At 42.1% G+C, this 22,874-nt stretch overlaps 1 protein-coding gene across 1 annotated transcript in view; it reads left to right on the forward strand.

The window, feature by feature from the left end:
- LOC131191792 (dynein axonemal heavy chain 9-like) overlaps positions 1 to 22,874 on the forward strand; it is an 88,079-nt gene that overhangs the window by 33,557 nt on the left and 31,648 nt on the right. The window contains exons 8-10 of the mRNA XM_058170257.1: positions 2,061 to 2,209; positions 5,466 to 5,593; positions 22,291 to 22,518. Of these exons, the coding sequence (XP_058026240.1) occupies positions 2,061 to 2,209; positions 5,466 to 5,593; positions 22,291 to 22,518 (505 nt within the window). The remainder of the gene's footprint in view (positions 1 to 2,060; positions 2,210 to 5,465; positions 5,594 to 22,290; positions 22,519 to 22,874) is intronic.

Genomic DNA, 22,874 nt, shown 5'->3' on the forward strand with positions numbered 1-22,874 from the left:
TTTAAATGTCCCTGTTGTGATTGGGTAATGGGTTTGTGTGTTGTTACCTGAAGAAAAACCACTGTTATCCATTTCGGGTAATTTTGCCAAGGTTGGGAAACAATGGTTTAACAGTTCAGCCATCTGTGGGACATCTGATTATGTCTCTGGACTCAAAGATTCTAATTTGATTTTCAGCAGCTGCATGATTGTTGTAGAAAAACAATCCCATACTCATGAATTAAAGAATCACAAAATTTAGAAAACCAACCATCTAATTCAGCCTTTCTCACTAGGAAGCAGTATCTGATGGTCTGCCCAGACTTCTCTTCAAAATCATTTTGAATACGTCTAATGTAGAGGATTTATCAGTGGGTTTCCAACCTTGACATCTGCAGTAAAAGAACTTCTGTTTCATGTTACTAGAAATATTTTTTGTAAATCATGGTTGAAGCTGTGAAACGCATTTGGAAAAATGGGAATCCCAGAACATCTCATGGTCCCAATGTAACACTTATGGACAGATTAGGAAGTCACAATATCAACTGAACATGTTGAAAGAAATTGGCTCCAGACTGGCAAAGGAGTAAGACAAAGCTGTATACAGTACTCTCTTGTTACTTATTCCTCTTCTCCCCTCCTCTTATATATGGATTGGAAAATGAGTGTGGTTTTAAAACTGGAGGGAGAAACATTAATAAATTCACCATGCTGATGACATTATTCTGAATGATGAAAATGAAAATGACATGGAACTGTTATAGTGAAAGTCAAGAAGCATAGGGAAAAATGAGAATAAAATATGAAGAACCACACCAAGCAGACTTAAAAGTGACAACGAAGATATCAAAATAGTGGATTAAGTATTAAGGCACAGTAGTCAAGAAATACAATGCAGACTAGCATTTGGTAGAATAGCAATGAAGGAAAAGATATTCATTTTCAATATGACATTATTGGCATTCCTTTTTAACATATTTTTGAAATATGTTACCTGTATACACGAGTTGATTCTTGAGAAAAGTTAGATTTTATGGCAGTACCAATAGCTATCTTTTTCTAAATCATGACTAAGAATAATGATGGTATATTGCGTATCAGACTAGATATCAAATATATTGCAATAAAAGCTTGTTCTGTACCATTTCCTGACTTAGTCTCTGATGGTTCTCCATACCATTTTAGCAATAGCAATAGCACTTAGACTTATATGGTGTAGGGTTTCCTGCCTGGGCAGGGGGTTGGACTAGAAGGCCTCCAAGGTCCCTTCCAACTCTGATGTTATGTTATGTTATGTTATATACAGTTTTACAGTGCTTTACAGCCCTCTCTAAGCGGTTTACAGAATCAGCATATTGCCCCCAACAATCTGGGTCCTTATTTTACTGACCTCAGAAGGATGGAAGGCTGAGTCAACCTTGAGCCTGGTGAGATTTGAACTGCCAAACTGCAGGCAGCCAACAGCCAGCAGAATTAGCCTGCAGTACTGCATTCTAATCATTGGCCACCACAACTCTTAAAGTTTAAGTATCTTGCATTCAATGCATCTAAATTTTTAATAGTTTTAATAATTTGGATAGCTTATAGCAATAAGCAATAGCAATATTGGTGCTATATTACAATATTGGCTACATTAATGTTGCCAATAACAATATTGGCAACATTAAGACTTCTTATTAAAACCATAAATATTTCTTGTTTAAAATGCATTTCCATTGTTTTCGTAAGATGGATAAAGTAGATCTTATTGCAATCTTGAGCTTTCTGGAAATCTAACCTTTCTCAAGGGCAGAGTATACAATTGGTCAAAGCAATGCTTAAGAAAAAAGCCATTCACTTTTCTCTCTGGGACCTCAAGTCAATATTCTCTTTTAGTATTGCCAGCTGGCATATTAGGTGAATAAGCTGGCAGTTCTTCCACATCTTACTTTTTTTCTGGTATTTCCAGTATTTGGGAGGTGGAGATATTGAGTCTTCAGTCTAGGATAAGTAAATCCCATATCTTATAGTAATTTGTTTTCTTAATTTGATAAACACATTGTAATTGCCACGTATAATTCTTTAGCGATCTATTTAAACAGGGATTTTGTGGAAGAAAAGCTTGGGAGCAAATACATCGCAGGACGATCTCTGGATTTTGCAACATCGTATGAAGAGTCAGGACCTGCGACCCCCATGTTCTTTATCCTCTCACCTGGAGTGGATCCCTTGAAAGATGTAGAGAAACATGGTAAATACAGCGCATCGGAAACCAAATGACACTACTGCATATGAACTTGCTTTATCCAAAACAAACAAATAAAATCCCCTTTCTTTGTTGGTTCCAGGGAGAGGTATCTTTTCAATTTAGCACACTGCCATAAAAGCCACCATCTTATACTTTATTTACACCTCCATTTTTTTTGTCCCTTCCATTCAAACACCTGGCACAGCAGTCCTATTTTCACATCTCTCCACTGACTGTTGAATTGTGTCTAGCAGCACAAAACAGAGCCTGCTGCAACCTCTTGTTTTGACTGGGTTTGAGAAGACCACTGATAATGGAGATCTACCTAAAGTAATTGTGTTGGGAACTCCTGAAACCGAGTGAATAATCCCAAAGGGAAAACTTTTCCTGATCTTAAGAGTCTGAGATAGACCAGATTTCCTAGTATGAGATTTGCTATGTGGTTATGGATGAAAGAGCTGTGATGTGAATGTCTTACATTCCCTTTTGGGGGAATTTGCTGTAATAATATAATATAAATCTTTTTTTAAAAAAAAATAAAGATTAAGACTCGAAGATGTTTTGAAAGTTATTTGAGCAAAATCATATACCCTTATAAAGATTTGCAAAAGGATGAAGTGAAGAGCTGCAAAATGTAGGCTGAGATAGACTATATCCATCTGGATTTCAGTTTGATCCAGTATGTGCAATCCTATGTTTATCCCACTCCTATGAAAGATATGACACCTAGAAACTTATTGGATTTTGACTGCATGCAAAGCCAGTGTGCTTGTATGCAAGCTATGTTATAAAAAAGATTAGGAAACTTTTGAGGTTAGCATCCATTGTGCAGACTTGGCAAATGGATTTTTATTTGCAGACCCTGTGGGTCATGAAATCCATTAATATGCAACACACAACAAGAGTTACAGCATTCCCTTTGTTGTTTGTTGAACTCACAACTTGTACCTCTGAAAATAATCACAGTTTTTACACTAAGCACTGGAGTTGGCATGCTGTCTAGATGGGAATATATGCCAATCAGCATATTCAGGATACAGATGGATTTGCAACATAAATATTTGTATATTTCAGTTGTATATTTCAGATGTGTGAAAGAATCCCATGGCTTATTCTCATATTTTTCTCTCTGGATCAATATAGATCCAGATGTCAACGTCTGGTTTTGATGTATGAATTGTTTGTTCAACTACAGTAAAGACGTTGAGCTTTTTGTTATTTTAATCAGAAGGATCTAAGGTATATCTGATTGCCTTGCAACTCCTAAGAGCCTAAATGAGTCTAAATAGAGAAAAGCTCATTAGAAATCTCTGTAGCAGTTAATCACAGAAAGGTGTACAGGTTCCTCACCTATACAGAACATTTTTTTTCTTACCTTTGTTGCAATTCTGAATTGTCAGTAGCAAAAAACCCCAAAACATCTTGGGTTATTCTAAAATCTCTAAATTCCAGGTGTGAAATGCTACTGATTCAGGCCAGTTTGCCCGAACCGGTAGTAAAAACACGTTAAAAAAAAAGCTCTGATGATCAGCTGAGCAACGCGTGATTGTCGGAACTTTTTTTTTTTTTTACTTTTTAAGCATTTTTTTACTATTGGTTCTCCAGAACTGGTAGTTAAAAATGCTTTAAAAAGTAAAAAAAAAGTTCTGACGATTGCGCGTCGCTCAGCTAGTTGTTAGAATTTTTTTTTTTTACTTGTTAAGCATTTTTTTTACTACCGGTTCGGGCAAATAGCATAGCATAGCTATGATCGTCTGAGCCTTTTTTTTTTTTTTTTACTTTTTGAAAGCATTTTTTTACTACCTTTTTGCCTGAACCGGTAGTAAAAAAATGCTTAAAAAAGGCAAAAAAAAAGGTTCCCGAGATCACAGCTGTGCTGCGTGATCATCGGAACCTTTAAAAAAACTTTTTAAAAGCATTTTTTTACTACTGGTTCGAGCAAATAGGTAGTAAAAAAATGCTTTAAAAAAGTAAAAAAAGAGATTCCCAAGATAGCGTGCGACAGCTGATTCCCCCCTGCTGTTCTACTTACCTTCCCAAGTCTCCTTTTGGTGTGCATTGTGCATGTGCGTACAGTGTAGCCAGCTAACCAGTAGCAAACCCATTCAGATTTCACCACTGCTTAATTCCACTTAAGAGTTTGCTCATACTGCATTAAACTCAGTCTCACTTTTGACCCATAGCAAATTGGACTGCCATTGGATTATCAGACAAAAGGCAGATCCACACTTTCTGCTTGGCTTCCAATCCCAGCCCACTGCAAACGCATCAGCACTTGTGTCTTCCAGTTTTGCTCCAAAACTTCTGTTTTCTGACCTAAACTCTCTTAAGCCCTTCAAGTGGATAGCCCCTGTGGCATTTTAGGGGCAACCCCAGATCCAATTGGCTGTGGTGCTTGGTGTACCCCTTCTCTCCAGTGGCTGGTCACTGTGGGCCAACATGATCTCTGTGTTTTTTTTCATCCCTTCCCTTCCTACCCCACCCAGCCCATCATTTTCCTACAATACCTCCTTACCGGAAAGTTGCCATTATCTTTCAAAGGAATTCAGGAGCAAAAGTACTTCCCATTTCTTGTTCCTTTAATTACTGTAGCATCAGAGCAACAATTGCACAGTGAGCAGAGGAAAAAAGTATAAAAAATAGTTTGTGTAGTATAAAAGGAGATACTGTGGGAATTGGGGTATGGAGGCATCCATGTGCAAATATCTGGGAAAACAAAGGAAAGGCAAAGAGATTTGTGAGGATGGAACAGTCCTTAAAGACAAGGCACTGTTAGGATACCTGGGAGTCATCTAAAGAGGCTTGCCTTCTTTGCATGGATGGGAGGACCAAGAAACAAGGGGATAACCATTCAGGCCCCATTGCCAGCTCACAGCAATTTGGACTGCAATTACTGAAGTTGCCTTAAGAAACAGCCAGGAGCACCATGAGAGATAATCATCTTAAGATGTAGAGCAATATTGTTCCCAAACACCACCTCAATCTATGAAGATATAAAGTACTATTTGCAGCAGTGCGCTTGTGGAATTAAACAGCACATTTTGCCACAACAAGGCTTAGGCACAGGACTTTAGATAGGAAAAGAAATGGGGGAAGATTAACCCCCCCCACACCCCTATTTGTTGTGCACTGCAATTCCAGGTAGGATCAAGGTAGTAGGTCTGGAACAAAGCTAAATCTGTGGCTGCCAATCTACGGTGAGTTGCTGGCACTGGTTTTTTTTTTTTCCTGGACTGAAATACTTACTTTCTCCTTTCAGGAAAGAAACTTGGCTACACATTTAACAATCGGAATTTCCATAATGTCTCACTGGGGCAAGGTCAAGAGATAGTAGCAGAACAAGCCCTCGACCTGGCAGCAGCGAAAGGACACTGGGTTATCTTGCAGGTCTGTGTTCTCTTTTGGTTTGGGAGAAGAGGTCTCTTGCCTGCTTTCAAGCCATCTGTTATCCAGAGAGGTGAAAGCAGGAGCAATTGGGAGTGGAACAAATTACTCTTTGACAAATCTCCCAGTCTTCTGCTGCTTAGAAGCTCTGTAGAAATACCAGCCTGTGTGACCCTTATTTTGGGTGCTAGGAATAACGGAGTTTGCAGACTAAAAAAGACATCTGGCTGGTGCTGTCTTGGGAAAAAGCTGCTGTTCATTTAGCTTTTATATCAGTACATGTAATTTACAAATTGGTGTAATGGCTAACTTCTTCAGAAAGGGCCACATAGCCCATGGAAACAAAGCTGCTGATTGAACTCTCCTTTTGCTGCTGTGGCCTTAAGAAGAATTTGAAGGTTTATAGTCTTTGTTCCACAATGACAGGTGGGATGCCTACCCACCTACATACATTGCTGAATGTAAAATTCACATTCTAATGACTGATAAGGTAATAAGATAAAGGTTCTCCTTGCACTTATGTGCTAGTCATTCCCGATTCTAGGGGGCGGTGCTCATCTCCGTTTCTAAGCTAAAGAGTTTTGTCTGAAGATGTCTCTGTGGTCATGTGGCCGGCATGACTCAATGCCAAAGGCGAATGGAACGCTGTTACCTTCCCACCAAAGGTGGTCCCTATTTTTCTACTTGCATTTTTTTACATGCTTTTGAACTGCTAGGTTGGCAGAAGCTGGGACAAGTAATGGGAGCTCACCCCGTTACATGGCACTAGGGATTCGAACCACTGAACTGCCGACCTTTCGATTGACAAGTTCAGCGTCTTAGCCACTGAGCCATTGCATCCCTATGATGACTGATATATGTATACTATTTTATTATGTATAAGTGTGTATTTGTGTGCATGTGTGTGTGTGTATGTGTGTGTGTAGGAAAAGATATGTCAACATGAGTTTCAATTCTTCAACAAGAAAAGTTGAAATTAGTTATGCATATTCTGCATATTTTTTCATTTTTCTGGCATCTGCCTTGGAGAGAGAGCAGTGTGAAATGTACCCTGAAGCTGTGCCCTCTGATCCCTGAAAACCCTTCCCCTGTCACCATTAATTGTTTTGGCATATCATCAGGCATGATTCCCTGCAATTTACTTTCATAATTTTAAGATACAGAAATTAACTTCAAAGAAAATGTGTAAAAAGTGCTTAGCAAGTTGAATTCTTTGCCCAGGCTGAGCTGTGTTTAGAGACTGAACTATTGAGGCTCTAGTTCTCAGCCAATGGAGAAAGGAAGAGGTTGTGATGATAGCATTTCAGCTTCAAGAATGAGGATGGCAGCTATCACTGAGCCACACAATTGCTTATCTATTGGCTCTTTCCATTTAATCATGCAAATGTGGCTCATTTAAATGGGGTTGGGTGGATTGATGAGTGGGTAAGAATTTCAGTGGTTTCATTAAATATTAAAGCCATGTCAACTATGTACATATTTTCATTAATCAGGCACTCAGGTTTAAGGAAGTCCACCGATCCTGATGTACCTAATTTTTGCTATTTTTGAAGAATTTAGTCAATGATACTCTTTCCAGAGTATGTTTCTCTTCCAGCCCAGCCTCTATTCACTTACCTTCACTATGAGTTCGCAAATGTGAGCACACGCACCATCTCCAGACATGCGCAGGACCTTCTGCACATGCGCAGAGTGTCAAAAACGGGATGTGATGATCTCCAGGTGGGTAGGCGGAGCCTACTACAGCCGCCGCTACCGGTTCGCCCGAACTGGATAGAACTGGCTGAATACCACCACTGACTGAGGGGATGTAGTAGATGAGATGGAAAGGTCCCTTCTACTGCAGTTCACGGTGGATTTTTATTCATATTATTTATTCCATAATAATTTTGCTGCAGCAATATTTGTGCTGGTCTGTATTTCTGTGGTTTTCTTCAGCACCTCATGCAAAGGACCTGGAGACAGATAGCAAACTGTTTCTGTCTGATGTTTTGTGTGTGATGAAATGGATGACATAGAATAGAATAGAACAGGTTTGTCATTGGTCCTAAATTTTCTTTTCTTTCTTTAAACCTTGTTTCTTGTTCTAATTTGTGAACTACATCTTTGTCTGAAAGCCAGAATTTTGAGGGAAAGAGGAACTACTATAGCTTTTCTTAACTTAACCATAATCTTTGCTTATTAATCAGAATGCCATCATCTTCCTTCCACAATTTACTTAACAAAATCCCTATTGTTAAGTTCGGGTATTGACGAGGCAGGAGACCAGGTTAGTGACAACAGCTCTTTAATATAGTGTGACCCAGCAAAACTCTGGAGAAAAACCTCTCCTTATATACACTTCAGCCTGAGGCTGCAACCAATCAGGGACGAGATATTTCCCGCCTAAAACTCCCGCCAAAACTTACAGTAATACATTACACTCCTTCCCTCCCAGAAGGCACTTTGCCAATATTTGCATATTACTTCTCTACGTAGTCCTGCAGGTACGTGGGGCGTCTCCTGACTCTCCCGGACCTGCGCAGTTCACTTTCTGGAGTTGAGTCGAGCTTGCCGGAGGGACTTTTCGTTCCTCTGAGCTCCTCCTCCCGGCCATCCGGCCCTGGATTATTCGCCGGCTCGGACCTGCTGTCCTCTCGAGGGGCCTGAGGGTGTCGCTGGACCTCGCCTGGCTCAGATAAGTCTCTGTTTGGTTCTATGCTTTCTGTTTGTTCTCGGTTCCAGTCAGCTGTGGGGTTAATTAAATCATAGTCAGGGCTCGTCTCGCCTAATTCTGCCTTATCGCTCAATCTGTTTCTTAGCTGATCTATGTGGCGCCTCCAAACTCTGCCATCGTCTATTTCCACTAGATACGATTTGGGGCCCGTTTTGTCTATGACTATCCCCCTCTTCCAGTTTGGGCCGTCGCTATAATTATGGGCCCACACTGAGTCTCCTATGTTTAATTCCCGGAGTCTATCTGGTTTTGTTTTGAACCCGTCCTGCACGTAGTTCGGGTGTAGCCGGTCTAGCGGGCACCTTAGCTTCCGCCCCATTAATAGCTCGGCTGGGCTGCGGCCGGTGGCCACACAGGGGGTCCTGTGTTGGACGGTTAGGAATGCGTCGATTTGTGCCTGCCAGTCTCCGGGGCTGCTTCGTGATAGCGCTTCTTTTGCACTCCGAACAAAACGTTCAGCAAGGCCGTTCGACGCAGGGTGGAACGGCGCTGAGAGGGCATGTCGGATGCCCTCTTCAGCCAGGTACCCTTCAAATAATGCTGCAGTGAACTGTGGGCCGTTATCGGACACGAGGGTGTCCGGTAGCCCGTGCGTGGCGAATAGGTGTTTTAGTGCTGAGATGACAGCTCCCGCGGTTGTGGATTTCATTAGGATGATCTCCAGCCATTTGGAGAATGCATCCACCACAATTAGAAATGTTTGGCCGTGGAAGGGCGGCAAAATCAATGTGAATGCGGGACCAAGGGCCTTGGGGTTTCTCCCACTCCAACACTGGGGCCGTGGGTGGTAGTGGTCTGATTCCTGACATACCTGGCATCGCCAACCCTGTCACTGATTTCCTGTCCATTAGGGGCCACCAGACATAGCTCCTGGCTAGCCCTTCATCCTTACAATTCCTGGGTGACCCTCATGCAGTAGTTCCAGGACTTTTTTCCTCAGCTTCTCTGGAACTACCACCCTATCCCCCCAGAGCAGGCACCCCCCTTGCACAGACAATTCCCCTCTTTTCTTTACAAATTCTCTAAACGGTCGCCCGGCGCAGCGGGCCATCCCCTTTGAACCCAACCGATTACAGTTCTTAAGACAACGTCCCGGTAGGAGGCCCGAGCCACTTCCTGCGATGTGACTGGCCCAGAGTCCCAAGAGTCAATTAGTAGAACGGGGGTGCCCGGAGTAGGGTCCTCGATTTCCCCGGGCAATGGGCATCTGCTCAGTGCGTCCGCATGCCCCAGCTCTTTTCCCGGTCGATGCTGCAGTTTGTAAGAGTAGGCGGCCAAAAAGATAGTCCATCTGGTCAGCCGGGGTGATAGTGCCACTGGCGTTGGGCGGTCGCCAGCCAGTAAGCCCAATAGTGGTCTGTGGTCAGTGATAATGTCAAAGTCTCTCCCGAAAACGTATTCGTGGAATTTTTCACCCTGACACTATTGCGAGAGCCTCCCTATCTAGCTGGCTGTAATTCTCTCAGCCGGGGACATCGCTCGTGAATAGAACGCTATAGGGCTTCAGTGCCGTTTGGGAGTCTGTGGCTAAGTACAGCTCCTACTCCATAGGGGACGATCACAAACCAATACTTACGGCAGCCTGTTATTGTATTGTATTAACAGGCTATCGCTTGATAGCAAACTTTTTACTGCCTCAAATGCCCTATTCTCTGACTTCCCCCACGACCAAACTGTGTTTTTCCCAAGCAATTTATGCAACGGTTCAGCAACGGTTGCCTTGTCTTTAAAAACACGGCGTAAAGTTTACCAGACCCAGGAAAGCCTGGAGTTCTGTCTTGTTTTTGGGTGCTGGGGCTCTCTTTATCGCCTTGACTTTGCTCTCAGTGGGGTGAATCCCTTTTTTGTCTATTCTATAACCCAGAAATTCAACAGATTCGACCCCTATCTGACACTTGCTTGCTTTAACTTTTAATCCTGCCGTCCTAAAAATGGCCAAAACTTTCCTTAATCGCTTCCCCAGTTCTCTTAAATCTTCCCCTGATACCAACACATCATCGAAATAGGGCACGACTCCCGGTAACCCTTGTAGGAGTCGCTCCATCAAATTTTGGAATAGCCCCGGGGCCACACTCACCCCAAACTGTAACCGGGTGCACTTAAAGGCACCCCGGTGCGTTACAATGGTCTGGGCTTCCGCTGTGCTAGCATCTACGGGTAGCTGTTGGTAAGCTTGTGCCAAGTCTAATTTGGCGAAAACTTGTCCGTGCCCTAGTGAGTGCAATAAGTGTTGCACTACTGGAACTGGGTAGGCGCTCTTTTGCAATGCTTTGTTCAAGGTAGCCTTGTAATCGGCACAAATTCTTATGGACCCGTCTGGTTTTATAGGGTGACGATTGGCGTCTCCCATTTGGCATGGTCAACTGGCACTAGTATCCCTGGCTGACTAATTTATCTAACTCTTTGTCGATTTTAGGTTTGAGTGCAAAGGAACCCTCCTTGCCTTTAACCTAATGGGAGCTATTTGGGGTCTAAATTGAAGGAGATAGGGGTCCCTTATACTTGCCTAAACGGTCCTCGAATCGTCTGCGAATTCCTCCATTAGGCGTTTGCAGGTTGCATCCGCTCCGGTGGGCGCCAGTCACCCCATTCCCAACGCCCGGAACCAGTCTAGCCCCAGCAAGCTTGGCAAGGTTCCTCGACTAACGTGATGGGCAGGGTCTTTTCGTATGTCCGTACTTGACCTCGACGGTCGTTGTCCCTCGAACAGGGATGCGGTTGCCCTGGTAATCCTGCACCCGGGCCGTTGTTTCTGTAGCTTGCGCTTTGCGATGTGCGGCAAGGCTTTCACAAAAGTGTCCCAGGACATGATTGTGATAGCTGATCCTGTGTCTACTTCCAGTCGGCACGGTACGCCTTCAATTGTCGGGTTTGTGAAGATCTTTTCTTGATGCGGGTAGCTGCGTGGTCTATGGTAACAGTCATTCGGTTTGACTTCGCTCTTTCTTTCCTGGCCAATCGCGGGTCGCCTTGCCGATCTCGCGCTCTGATTGGCTGGTTTGAAATTCGGCGGAATGTGGGGTTTGCATCTCTGACTCAGAGCCGCTCTGATTGGCCGATTTGAATTTTCGGCGGGAAGGTTGGGGTGCTCGGCAGACTTGAGCCAGGTGCCCTTCCTTTCACACCGCCGCAAATGGCGCCCTGAACTTACATCTTTGGCGCTGATGTCGCCCGCAACTTCCGCATTCCTCCGGGTCTTCCTTGTCGATTTTCGGTGTAGTGGACTTCTTCCTCCTCTTCGCTGGTTGACTCACGATAGGTTTCTTCGTGGTGGACTGTGCTCGGCTTTGCGCCCGCCATCGGCGTGAGTCGCTTTGTAAGGTGTCTGCTGCATGGTTGGACATCTCATGGGCTCTGGCTTCGTCCAGGCGTTTGCCAATGTCAGGTTGCTCTTGGCTAGCAACCGTCTCCTCAAACGGATGTCTCTGACCCCCCGTATAAGTTGTTCCAGCAGCTCTTCGTCCAGATCGCGGTACTCGCAATGCTTGGAGGCTTGTCTCAGGGCTGCCATGTAGTCGCTGATAGACTCGCCTTCTTGTTGCCTGCGCTCCCCAAACTCGTACCGTCGAACGTATTTGGGCGGGGCCGGTGCGAAGTGATTCTTCAGGAGGGTCTGAAGGGTCTGCCACGACACGGAGTGTAGCGGTGTTGGCTCCGCCAGGGCTTCTGCGACGGCGATGACTGCGGACCCACAGTGGCTTATGAAGTAAGCCCGTTTGCGGTTGTCGGAGACTCCCTGTAACTCGTTTGCCTCCAGGAAACTTTCGAAACGGGTCATATATATTCCCCATGTCTCCTGGGCAGGGTCAAACGGAGTGGGTGGCGTGTAGCCGGTCATCGCTGCATTCGCTATCACCTTGCTGGGTTTGATTCTCGTAGTGAGTTCAGCTCTGTTCTGGTGCTCTGCCTCAAGATCCCACCTTCGTCGCCAATGTTAAGTTCGGGTATTGACGAGGCAGGAGACCAGGTTAGTGACAACAGCTCTTTAATATAGTGTGACCCAGCAAAACTCTGGAGAAAAACCTCTCCTTATATACACTTCAGCCTGAGGCTGCAACCAATCAGGGACGAGATATTTCCCGCCTAAAACTCCCGCCAAAACTTACAGTAATACATTACACCTATGTTCTGTCCCATTTTCATACATTAATATGGAACTGAGTTGGGTTCATGTACTAAATTAAATCACAATGAACTGCTCAACCATAGCAGTGCACTGATCAAAAGACTTGGCAGAAATTTCCCTGTTGCATGTTAAATAATTGGTTTACTTGTTAAGCATTAAGAAGTGGAAGGCTTGTTTGCATAAAAAAACAATGAAACACCCTCCCCCACAAAAAACAATTATCTTCAACCTTAAATTCTTTGCCAATCAAATTTGCATTCCAGAATTTCCAGTCTATGTTTAAATTGGGCACTTGAAAGACATTTAGGTGGACATGGCCATTTTGTATGTCTTTGGCTTTCACCAGCCATCAGGGTAGATATGGTCAGTGGTGGGATTCAGCCAGTTCACACCACTTCGAGAGAAGCGGTTGTTAACTTTCTGAGCAGTTTAGCAAACTGGTTGTTGGAAGAAATCATTAGGGCAGAGAACCGGTTGCTAAATTACTGCAATCCCACCACTGGATATAGTACACCATGCTTCTGACTCTTCTGTAGGCATCACCCTCTAAGAATAACTTTACAGCTCTGAAGAGGTTTTAAGAAACAAAATAAGGTATTCTTTTGCCACTAAAAGCCTCTTTGCATTATCATCCTAACATAAATAAACCTGACCATGTGCCTTCTGGCATGAATACACTATATTATTGCAATGCTCTCTACATGGGGCTACCCCTGAAGTGCACTCGGAGGCTTCAGTTAGTCCAGAATGCAGCTGCGCGGGTGATTGAGGGAGCCACACGTTGCTCCCGGGTAACACCGCTCCTGCGCAGTCTGCACTGGCTACCTGTGGTCTTTCGGGTGCGCTTCAAGGTGTTGGTTACCACCTTTAAAGCGCTCCATGGCTTAGGGCCCGGGTACTTACGGGACCGCCTGCTGTTACCTTATGCCTCCCACCGACCCATACGCTCACACAGAGAGGGTCTTCTCAGGGTGCCGTCCGCCAAGCAATGTCGGTTGCTTGGGAAGGGGAAGGGCCTTCTCTGTTGGAGCACCTACCCTCTGGAACGAACTTCCCCCTGGTTTGCGTCAATTACCTGACCTCCGGACCTTTCGCCGTGAATTGAAAACGTACTTGTTTATTCAAGCGGGACTGGCTTAATTTTTTAATATTTTAAATTTTTAAAATTTTTAAAATTTTAATAATTTTAATTGGGGTATTTTATTTATGGGTCAAATTTGACGGTTTTAATTTTCGGCCATTTATAGAATATGTTATTTTAACTGTGGTTTTAGTTTGTATATTGTTCTGTTTTAATCTGGCTATACACTGCCCTGAGTTCTTCGGGAGAAGGGCGGTATAAAAATCTAAATAATAAATAAATAAATAAATAATATATTTTGCCCGCCACCAGAATAAAATGCACTTGGGCACTCTGCCGAGATGCTTTCTTTCCATTCAGGAAACACCTTGTGTGATGTAATGGAAATAAAAATAGGAAACAGAACAATGTGGGAGAAATTTGCACGGCTTTTTACCTCTTAGGAGTGATAGACCATTCGTTGCATTGGAAAACTACTCCTCGTCTTTCAAATCTAGCACGAGACAAGGGTATTACGTTGTGTGTATCAAAGGATTTGGGGGCCCTTTTTTTGAGAAGCAGATTTTGGAATTGTTGAAATGCACAGAAACGTAAGGGTTAATGCTCCCCACTCAATTGATATCTGATGCAGGTGTTAGGAAACAGTTTCCATATTCATTTATGGAGGCTTTAATTGAGGCTGTTACTTAACGCATTGTCTATTTGAAGGGGGGGGGCGGTGGCAACTGCCCAGTGGGGATGCTGTAACTTGGATCCTTTAGAGCTGTAGTTTTCCCTTAGAATAATCAGTAAAATGAAAAATATACCGCTAAGACAGGGACATGCAATTATTTTTGGTTGGACCTGCAGTTTTAAAATTATTATTATTTTATTAGCTGAGAGCTGATGAGAGTCTTTTTGACCTATTTTCCCATATTTGAATGAAGATAGGGGGAATTTTACTTACAGCAGCTGCTTGGAAGCTTAGCATAGTTATTTTCCTTAACCCACCAGGGTATTTTGGCAGATTCTAGGAGGTGAGACTACAAAAAAAAGGCTTCAAAGCTCATGGATTTGGTGTACCTCATCCCCCCAAACAGGGGTCTCAAACTCAAGGCCCATGGCCTGGATCTGGCCTGTGGGGTCCTTAGATCTGGCACATGGGGCCACCCTGGAATCAGCAAGGGACTGACCCGCAGTTCCTCTGCCAGCAAAAATGGAGCCCAGGAGGGCTGCACGTAGCCCCCCGGCTACATTTTCGCTGGCAGAGGGCTGCAAGAGGCCGTCACAGCTGAAAACAGAGCGAGTGACATCGAGCTGGGCATGCCCACCCAGGGATGGTTGAGCTATAGAAGATGGAAAGGATTCAACACATTTTCATTGCATCTTTACTGACTGGAGTAGGAGAAGATCAGTGATAAGATAAATTATTGGTTTGTATGCTACTATTTCTATGAGTTACCATAGCAAAGTCTTTTTTAATAATATTTTTTACTCAAGTTTAAAAGCAATATAAAGAACTAATATAAACCAAGAAAAACATAAAAAATTGAAAAAATATAAAAAGAAAAAAAGGGAGAAAAGAAATAAAAAATATAGAAGAAAAAAGATGTGTAAAGAAATGACTTCCATCTTTATCAGGATAACTATAAACATTTTTAGTAACTTATCATTTTCTCTAATATTTCAGCCAAAGATCTCTTTTCCCCATATCTCATCTCTTCATTCAAGCCTCATCATTCAATCTTCATCAGCAAAAGTCCTGTAAGAGTTACCAGAAATAAAATGTCTATTTTAATCTTAATCAAATGAATCAGTTTCATATTCCTTTCCATTTTACACAGTAACTTATCATTTTCTCTAAAAATACAACGGTTTTTCTTTTTCCATATAATTCTGTGTATATCTTTTCATTTTTAAATCTATATGCAAAACAGACTTGTTCTCAGCTGTATCCACTTCTACCACCTCTTTTAAACCCATTTTTATGATAGTAGATAGTCCTAAAAGAAATGTTTGAGTGTACAGTTGCCAAACAACTTTGAATTCTTCCAAAGTTAATATACTTTTCTCTATTCTATATTAGTGGATCTCTATTTTTAATTATAATCTTTAGTTCTTTCTAGTTACCTCTAGCGTCTAGCCCTCATATCATATTTTTGTCTAATTCTCAATATTTTCCTACATAATTTTTTTACACCTTAATATATTTTAATAAAATTTTAAACAACCCACATGAAGGATTCTTACAACTAGTTTCAAAATCTTATTTCAAATCCATCTGATCCCATAGACCAGGGCTGTCAAATCCTGACCTGCAGGCCAGTTGCATCATGTGCTGTCCACCCCCATCCCCACCCCCAGTTTAGCAAAGGGGAAAAAAGTCCCGATACATCATATGATACTGCTGTGATGACCTGAGTTCGACACCCCCGACTGTTCAAAACTTTCTAAAATCACCATTCTAAACATCCTTTAGCTGATTATATTCAGAATATTTTTAATGCTCTTCTTTCACTAAGGCTTGGAGGAGGATCACCTGGTGTGATGTAACTTGTTCCTCTGAAGGTTCTTAATATCAAATAAACAACAATAAAAAGAAATCAGAAACATTAAGCCATTCCTTAAAGGTATTAAGGCAAACACAGTGTCCTTTTGAAGGCTCCAAAGCACAGCTTAAAGCAGCGGTCACCAACTGGTGGTCCGTGGACCACTAGTGATCCGTGAGAAAATTTTGGTGGTCCACAGAAAAATTATTTGCATTTTTAATATTGCATTAAATCAGGGATCCTCAAACAAAAGGCCTGGGACGGATACGTGCAGTAAATGTTTGTTTTGCTACAGTCTCCTTCAGGGTCTTCTTGTGTGGGTCAGAGGGGGGCAGAAATACTGACTTGGGGTCTGCTTCAGCCTTCTGGTGTGGGGCTTTGGGCAAAGGCTGGAGGGAAGTGCCACTGGTGGCGAAGAGCGGGTTGTTTCAGCAGGACTGCCTCATGGCCTGGAACTTGCTGACCATCTCAGCCCGTTGACCCTCCAGGCGCCGGTACCTGTACTCCCACAGGTTTTCCCTCTACTTGGAAAGCCTAAGCTTGTAGTCCTCAGTGAGGTGCTTCTGCTGAGCCTCCTCGGTCAGATCCAATTTGAGCTGAGCTGTTTTGCCAACTCTTTTTCCTGATGGCTGCTTAGCTCCAACAACTGCTTCTTGTTGGGGCCCACTCCCCTGGGTGGGGAGGCAAGGAGTTGGCCACGCCCATCCAGTCACATGACCAACTAGCCACGCCCACCCAGCCGGTCATTAGGCAGATCGTATTAGTGGTCTGCAGGATTTAAAATTATGAATTTAGTGGTCCTGAGGTCCAAAAGGTTGGGGACCCCTGGCTTAAAGCAAAGCCGACTCTTTTGGTTCCAAGAACTCTAAAACTTGACAGAGACTATTGTTTTCAGTCTCATTGTAGGAGGCATCTGAATGGAGCACTATGGATGATCTTAGCTACTCCCCTTTATCTAGAGAGGGATTTTGATGCACTGACCTTTTCGCCAGCAAATTGTTCTCTATGGTTGTCAGGTCTCCAAAAAGCAAATCTGTGTCCACCATTGTTTCCATGGAAATTTACTACAACACCATTTTTTTTCCAAATAATGTTTTTAAACAAATATCTACATATGTGGTGGCGCAGTGGTTAGAGTGCAGTACTGCACTCTACTTCAGCTGACTGCTAGTTGCAGTTCAGGAGTTCAAATTTCACTGGCTCAAGGATAACTCAGCCTTCAATCCTTCCGAGGTAGATAAAATGAGGACCCAGATTGTTGGGGGCAATATGCTGACTCTGTAAACCGCTTAGAGAGAGCTGTAAAAGCACAATGAAGCGGTATATGTCTAAGTGCTATTGCTATGTCTATTGTATGTGCATTTCCCTTTTCTGTCTCTGGACATTTCCCTGGTAAATTAGACAAGCAGCTTCTTTCCTTTCAATACTACTTGTTGGGTGCCTTTTTAACAGGAGCATGCTTACATATGCTCAGATTCTCCCACATAGTAAAGTTAATCTTCAAAGGGAAAGTACATGTACATTATGTGAAATTTTCAATATCAAAAGTCAGGAATAGCTGATGATCACACCTTTGCAGAAGAAGTAGTGTTTTTAATTTAACATTTTTAGAAGAACCAGGAAATCAGGAAAAACATACTAATGAAATTTAAGTTTTACAGTTTTCAAAAACTGTTTAACACATTGACTAATTCCTTACTGAGATATTAGTGCTCCGTATGAGTTGAAGGCAGAAGGAGAATGGGATGGCAGAGGATGAGAAAAGCAATCACCTGTTTGCAGGGGAATCCTGACCATTGGAACTTCAGAACCAGTACCCATGGGGAGGTTCATCATAACTTTGAACGGGTATTAAGCAACCAGACACACATCAAAGACTATCTGTAAAATGTATCAATAGATACAGGTAGTCCTTGACATACAACCAGTCACTTAATGACTATTTGAACTTACAACGGATCCCCCAGAAGCTACTTAAGACCTGGAATCAAAGTTCCAACAGCTGTCCCCGCTCTGTGCTCACATAATTGCATTGTGAGCACTTGGCAACTGGCCTGCATTTAAAGCTGTTTGCAATGTCCATGGTCAGCTGGCTGCAATTTATGCCATTTTGCCAGAACCTTCTGCTTAATTCTGGTTTCTTGCAAAAAAAAAATGCCCATAGCGAAAAAATAATTTTACTTAATAACTATGCGTTTGCTTAATGACCACTGCAAAGAAAGATTGTAAAATCAGATGGGATCACGTAATGACTCATGACACTGAGTGGCATGACTTATAACTGTAATTGTGGGCTCAGTCACAATCATAAGTCGAAGGCTATCTTTCCTTTGACTTCTAAGTCACTCATCCTTTGACTCACTTTTTTACTGCATTTCCTGAAAATAATCCAGAAAAAGAGAATTCATTATAAACAAGAGAAACTCCACCAAGTTCAGCAGCAAAAACGGGTGGGTTTTGCACCATTTTGAAGTGCAACAGTAAAGTGGCTTTAGTACATTGTTGGGAAATAACTCAGTGGTGTGTGGGTGTGTGTCTGTTGTTTTCTGAACACCACTAAGCTCCAAGAACTGTCTTGGGATACACAAAACTTGGCATCTGGACAATTTTAATCAGTTACATGTCATCCAGGCAGCTGAACCAAATAATCTTCCAGAAATGTAATGCAACAGAAGAAAAATAGCCACCATGCCTAGTTCATTATGATGAAAGCTGCATTCCCGAGATTGCCTGGGAGACACAGTAAAAAGCCTAAGTTCCTAAATTATGCTGTCTTAATCATGCTGTATACAAGTTCCTGTTGTATTCTGTCAGGTTTTTTCCCCCCTCAGAAATCTGAGGACTGTTTGCACTCTTCAGCTTGTACCCGCACTCTCGTTTCTTGTCTTATTCTTGCAATTTGGAACTCTAGGAGCTGTTCTGAACTATTAATTGAAATGAGAAAGATTTTGCTGACTGTCAGAGTGCACAGTTGCTGCTCATAAAGACATTCTGTTCTTCCAGTTCCACTTATCATTAATTGATCCAGTGCACGCAGTCTTGGGCACCGGCTTACAATTCAACCATATGAAATGTCTATGTATCCAGGCAGTGCATTCGTGGTGCAGCACTTGGGTCTAAATCCTGATTCTTTTCTAAGTCAGTTTACTATGCTGATAAACCTAATGCTATTTTTGATTCAATTCTGCTATTATATCCTTTGAGGCATTTAGGGTTCTAGATTAAGTTCATGTTTTTAATTTTACTACATTCTTCTTTAACCTGTGGTTTGTTCTTTATAAAATGTCCCAGAACTTTAGTTAAACCACTAATAACTTGGTTTATTTACAATAACTGAATATGCAGTATATATAAACCTTAAATCTGATTTTCCCAGTAAAAATCTTATTTCCCACAAAACTCTAGTTTGTGTTCTTCTTCAGGACTTTTTTTCAAAATGAGGTAATGGTTTCTCCTTATGTTCATTGGTTGGAGAATATATTTCACTCTTTTTCTTGTCATTTGATTCACAAGCACATACAGTCTAACCCATATACACATGCATAATATTAAATAACCAATTAATTTCAGGGGAAGAAAGGTACCCAATTTACTGGTAGTTTCTTCTTTGATTACCTCTGCCAGTAGATCTGGGGACTGGTTTGCTGGAGCACCTGGCCTTCAGTTGGTGATGGTTAATGCCAGGCCTGTTTTTGGAAGGCCACAACCATCCACAATTTGGTGGTGATGAATAGGCAAATTTGGCATATATCCCTGTGCAGAGGATGGAAGAAACGGCCTTGAGGGACATGTAGACCTGGCCTTTGCCTCTGAGCAGTTGTTTGGTGATCCAGATGTAGAAGGCATTACCATCTATCCTTTGTTGTGGCAGAACATTTCTGACCCAGATACAACTGTTGCCCTTTCCTCCAAAGGACCAGGTCCATTCAAAGAATCTGCCTCAGATGTCTCATGGATTCATTTCCAGCATGCACTTAGAGAGTTTCCTGATAAACTTGAGGACCTGATTCACTGCTGACATGAGACAGCATCTTGGCTCCTTTACAAAGTCACTTCTGAATGGGCTCTCTTTTTTGGCCAATCCCAGTTTGCCCTTGGTTCTCTCATGACTTCAGGAGCTGAAGTGGCAGAAACATCACTGGAAGACAGACTTAATTTGACTATATCTGGATATGTCCCCTAGTTCAGGCCTATTCTGTGATGATAAGACAATAGAAATGTAAGCCATGCCCATCTCCTTGCTTTTCAAATTAGAAAGTGAGCTTGTGCCTTCCAGAATTACAGCATACAGTAAATACAGTAAATACGGTTGTCAACATCCAATGATGGATATGGAAGAAGAAGAAGAAGAGGAGGAGGAGGAGGAGGAGGAGGAGGAGGAGGAGGAGGAGGAGGAGGAGGAGGAGGAGGGGGAAAATATTAGACTGGATAGGGATGCTGTTTTGTTGGGATGGAGTGCCTTGTTCTACTCTCAGAACAACATTGTTTTTACTGTATGAATACTACCAATATTACCAATAAAACATCCTGATGAAGTTAATCAATGGCTAAAAATGATGATACCAGGCCCACTTGAAGAAAGCACAATAACTTTAGTTCTGCTCAGAGGCAAGTTACATTTCATTTCTATAAAAAGACGACTTGTTCTCTGGTACAAGTGAATGGGAAAATTCCAATATAGTTTTTTCTTCTTGTCCTAGAATGGCTTCACTTTGACTCGCTGCACTTGGTCTTACTGGGGATTGGCATGCAGTTGGCTTTTGAAATAGCGCTCATTCCCAAAAGGCCATAACATTTTTAAAAAAGAACATTAGCTTCTATTAGCAATAGGATTGTGCTGTGTTGTATTCTTGAGTCTTTCAGATGTATCCCCAGAAGCTAAGCTTTAATTTGTACCTGAAAGCTACCAAACAATAGCCTTTTTTTATTCTGGAAGTGAAAGGTTTTTAAAGTCCTTCCCATTTCTAAGATAAGAAATTCCCCACACTTTTCAGCTGTTCTTCCTCACACAAAGACCCTGATTATCTAAATTGATGGCTCTCTACTAGCTTAAAGCTATCACTCTGATCTGTGGATTCTGATAAATAATATGCCTTGCTGAAGATGTTTTCAGTTTCATATTTCTCTAGCATCCCGCCATTGTTATGAGCATTGCTTATTTATTGAAATCTGGGCTGTGTCGGAAATTTGATTTTTCTGTGCACTGGAAACAAGCAAGACATGTTTAGAAACCGCCTGCTTTTGTAAAATCCCTACTCCTTGGCTCTGTGCATCCATATTTCTGGCTTTGAGATAGACATCTGCTCTGGATTTTTCAATCTTGATAGAATAATTTAAATCTTTCCTTCCTTTGTTTTCATTACTCATAGATCAAAGTTGAAATATTTGATAAAAGGTTCCTTAATTTAGATTTATTTCTTATTTATTTTTATCCAAAGAAATATATCTTTGCTTTTGCCTTCCACAATTGAGTTACCCATACAAAGAACAAGGAAAACAATGTTTTCTTTTATAGCGTCCATACTAGCATCATGCTTAAATTTTTCTCAGATAACATCAAAAGTTCCCGTCCTTCCGTCCTATCAGGCAATATACTGTAGGGTGGGTATCACAAGTGGTGGGAAGACTCGGTCTCAGCTTGCTATATAAAACTCACTCTGTAATTTTGGGCCAGTCGGTCTTTCTCAGCCTAGTCTATGCTGGAATGGTGAAAAACTGAAATGAGTAATTCTGAACAAAAGTACCAGCGTTGCAAATATTTGGCAATCTCAGCTGAGCAGGATGTGAAATCTGATTTTCTGGTAACTAGCTTAGATTTCAAGGATGGATTATTTCATTGAAAATAATCAAGCAATTTTATTTTAGCTGTTTACGGGAAATTTGTTTTGTCTGGAGGAAATAATGTTATTTCAGTAACAGTACATTATTCTAACAAACAGAATACCATCATCACCCCTAAGAAAATAAACACTCAGAACTGTTTCCTTAATTGCTAGTTATTTGTCTTGATTATTTGCATTTCAAAGTGTAGAAAATCCACATTGTTTATGTGCAGCTAATGCCTGGGAAGTGAATTACAGTGCTCAGAGCTATTAGGCAAGGTGTTTTGTTCTTGTAGTTTGTGTGTGTGTGTGTGTGTGTGAGAGAGAGAGAGAGAGAGAGTGAGAGAGAGCTTCTTATCTTTCGGAAGATATTGATGAAGCAGCTGCTTTAAGAGAAGGATCTAATAACCTTGCCTTTCTCTCCTAGAACATCCACCTGGTGGCCAAGTGGTTGAGTTCTCTGGAGAAGAAACTAGAGCAGCACAGCGAAGGTAGTCACCCTGATTTCCGGATCTTTATCAGTGCAGAACCTGCAGCTTCTCCTGAAAGCCATCTGATACCACAAGGTATCCTAGAGAATTCCATCAAAATCACAAATGAACCTCCAACTGGGATGCATGCCAACCTGCACAAGGCTCTGGACAACTTCAACCAGGTATCCCTCTACCCCTGCTCCCACTTCAGAGAGATTCTTGGTGCTCTGTTTCAGAGCCAGGGCAGGAAATGCTATGCAACTGGATTTAGATAACCCCATTCAGGCCTATTATAATGTAAGTCAAGGTATTAGCTCTTTGGAGTGAGGCAGCTCTATAATTGGAACCTCATCTCAAGAATTGAATTGTGCATGTAATCTCAAAGTCCCTTCCAACATTGTTTGTCTAAACCAGCCAAGCATTTCCTCTTGTGTGTTGACTAATCTTGCTTTGAAGAAGGGAATACATTTTCTGAATTTAAGACTCCCAGCCAGCCTAGTCTAGGATGTAGGAGGTTTGAAGCATTGACATTTTGCAT

Source organism: Ahaetulla prasina, chromosome 2, assembly GCF_028640845.1.
Source record: "Ahaetulla prasina isolate Xishuangbanna chromosome 2, ASM2864084v1, whole genome shotgun sequence".
Taxonomy (NCBI): Eukaryota; Metazoa; Chordata; class Lepidosauria; order Squamata; family Colubridae; genus Ahaetulla; species Ahaetulla prasina.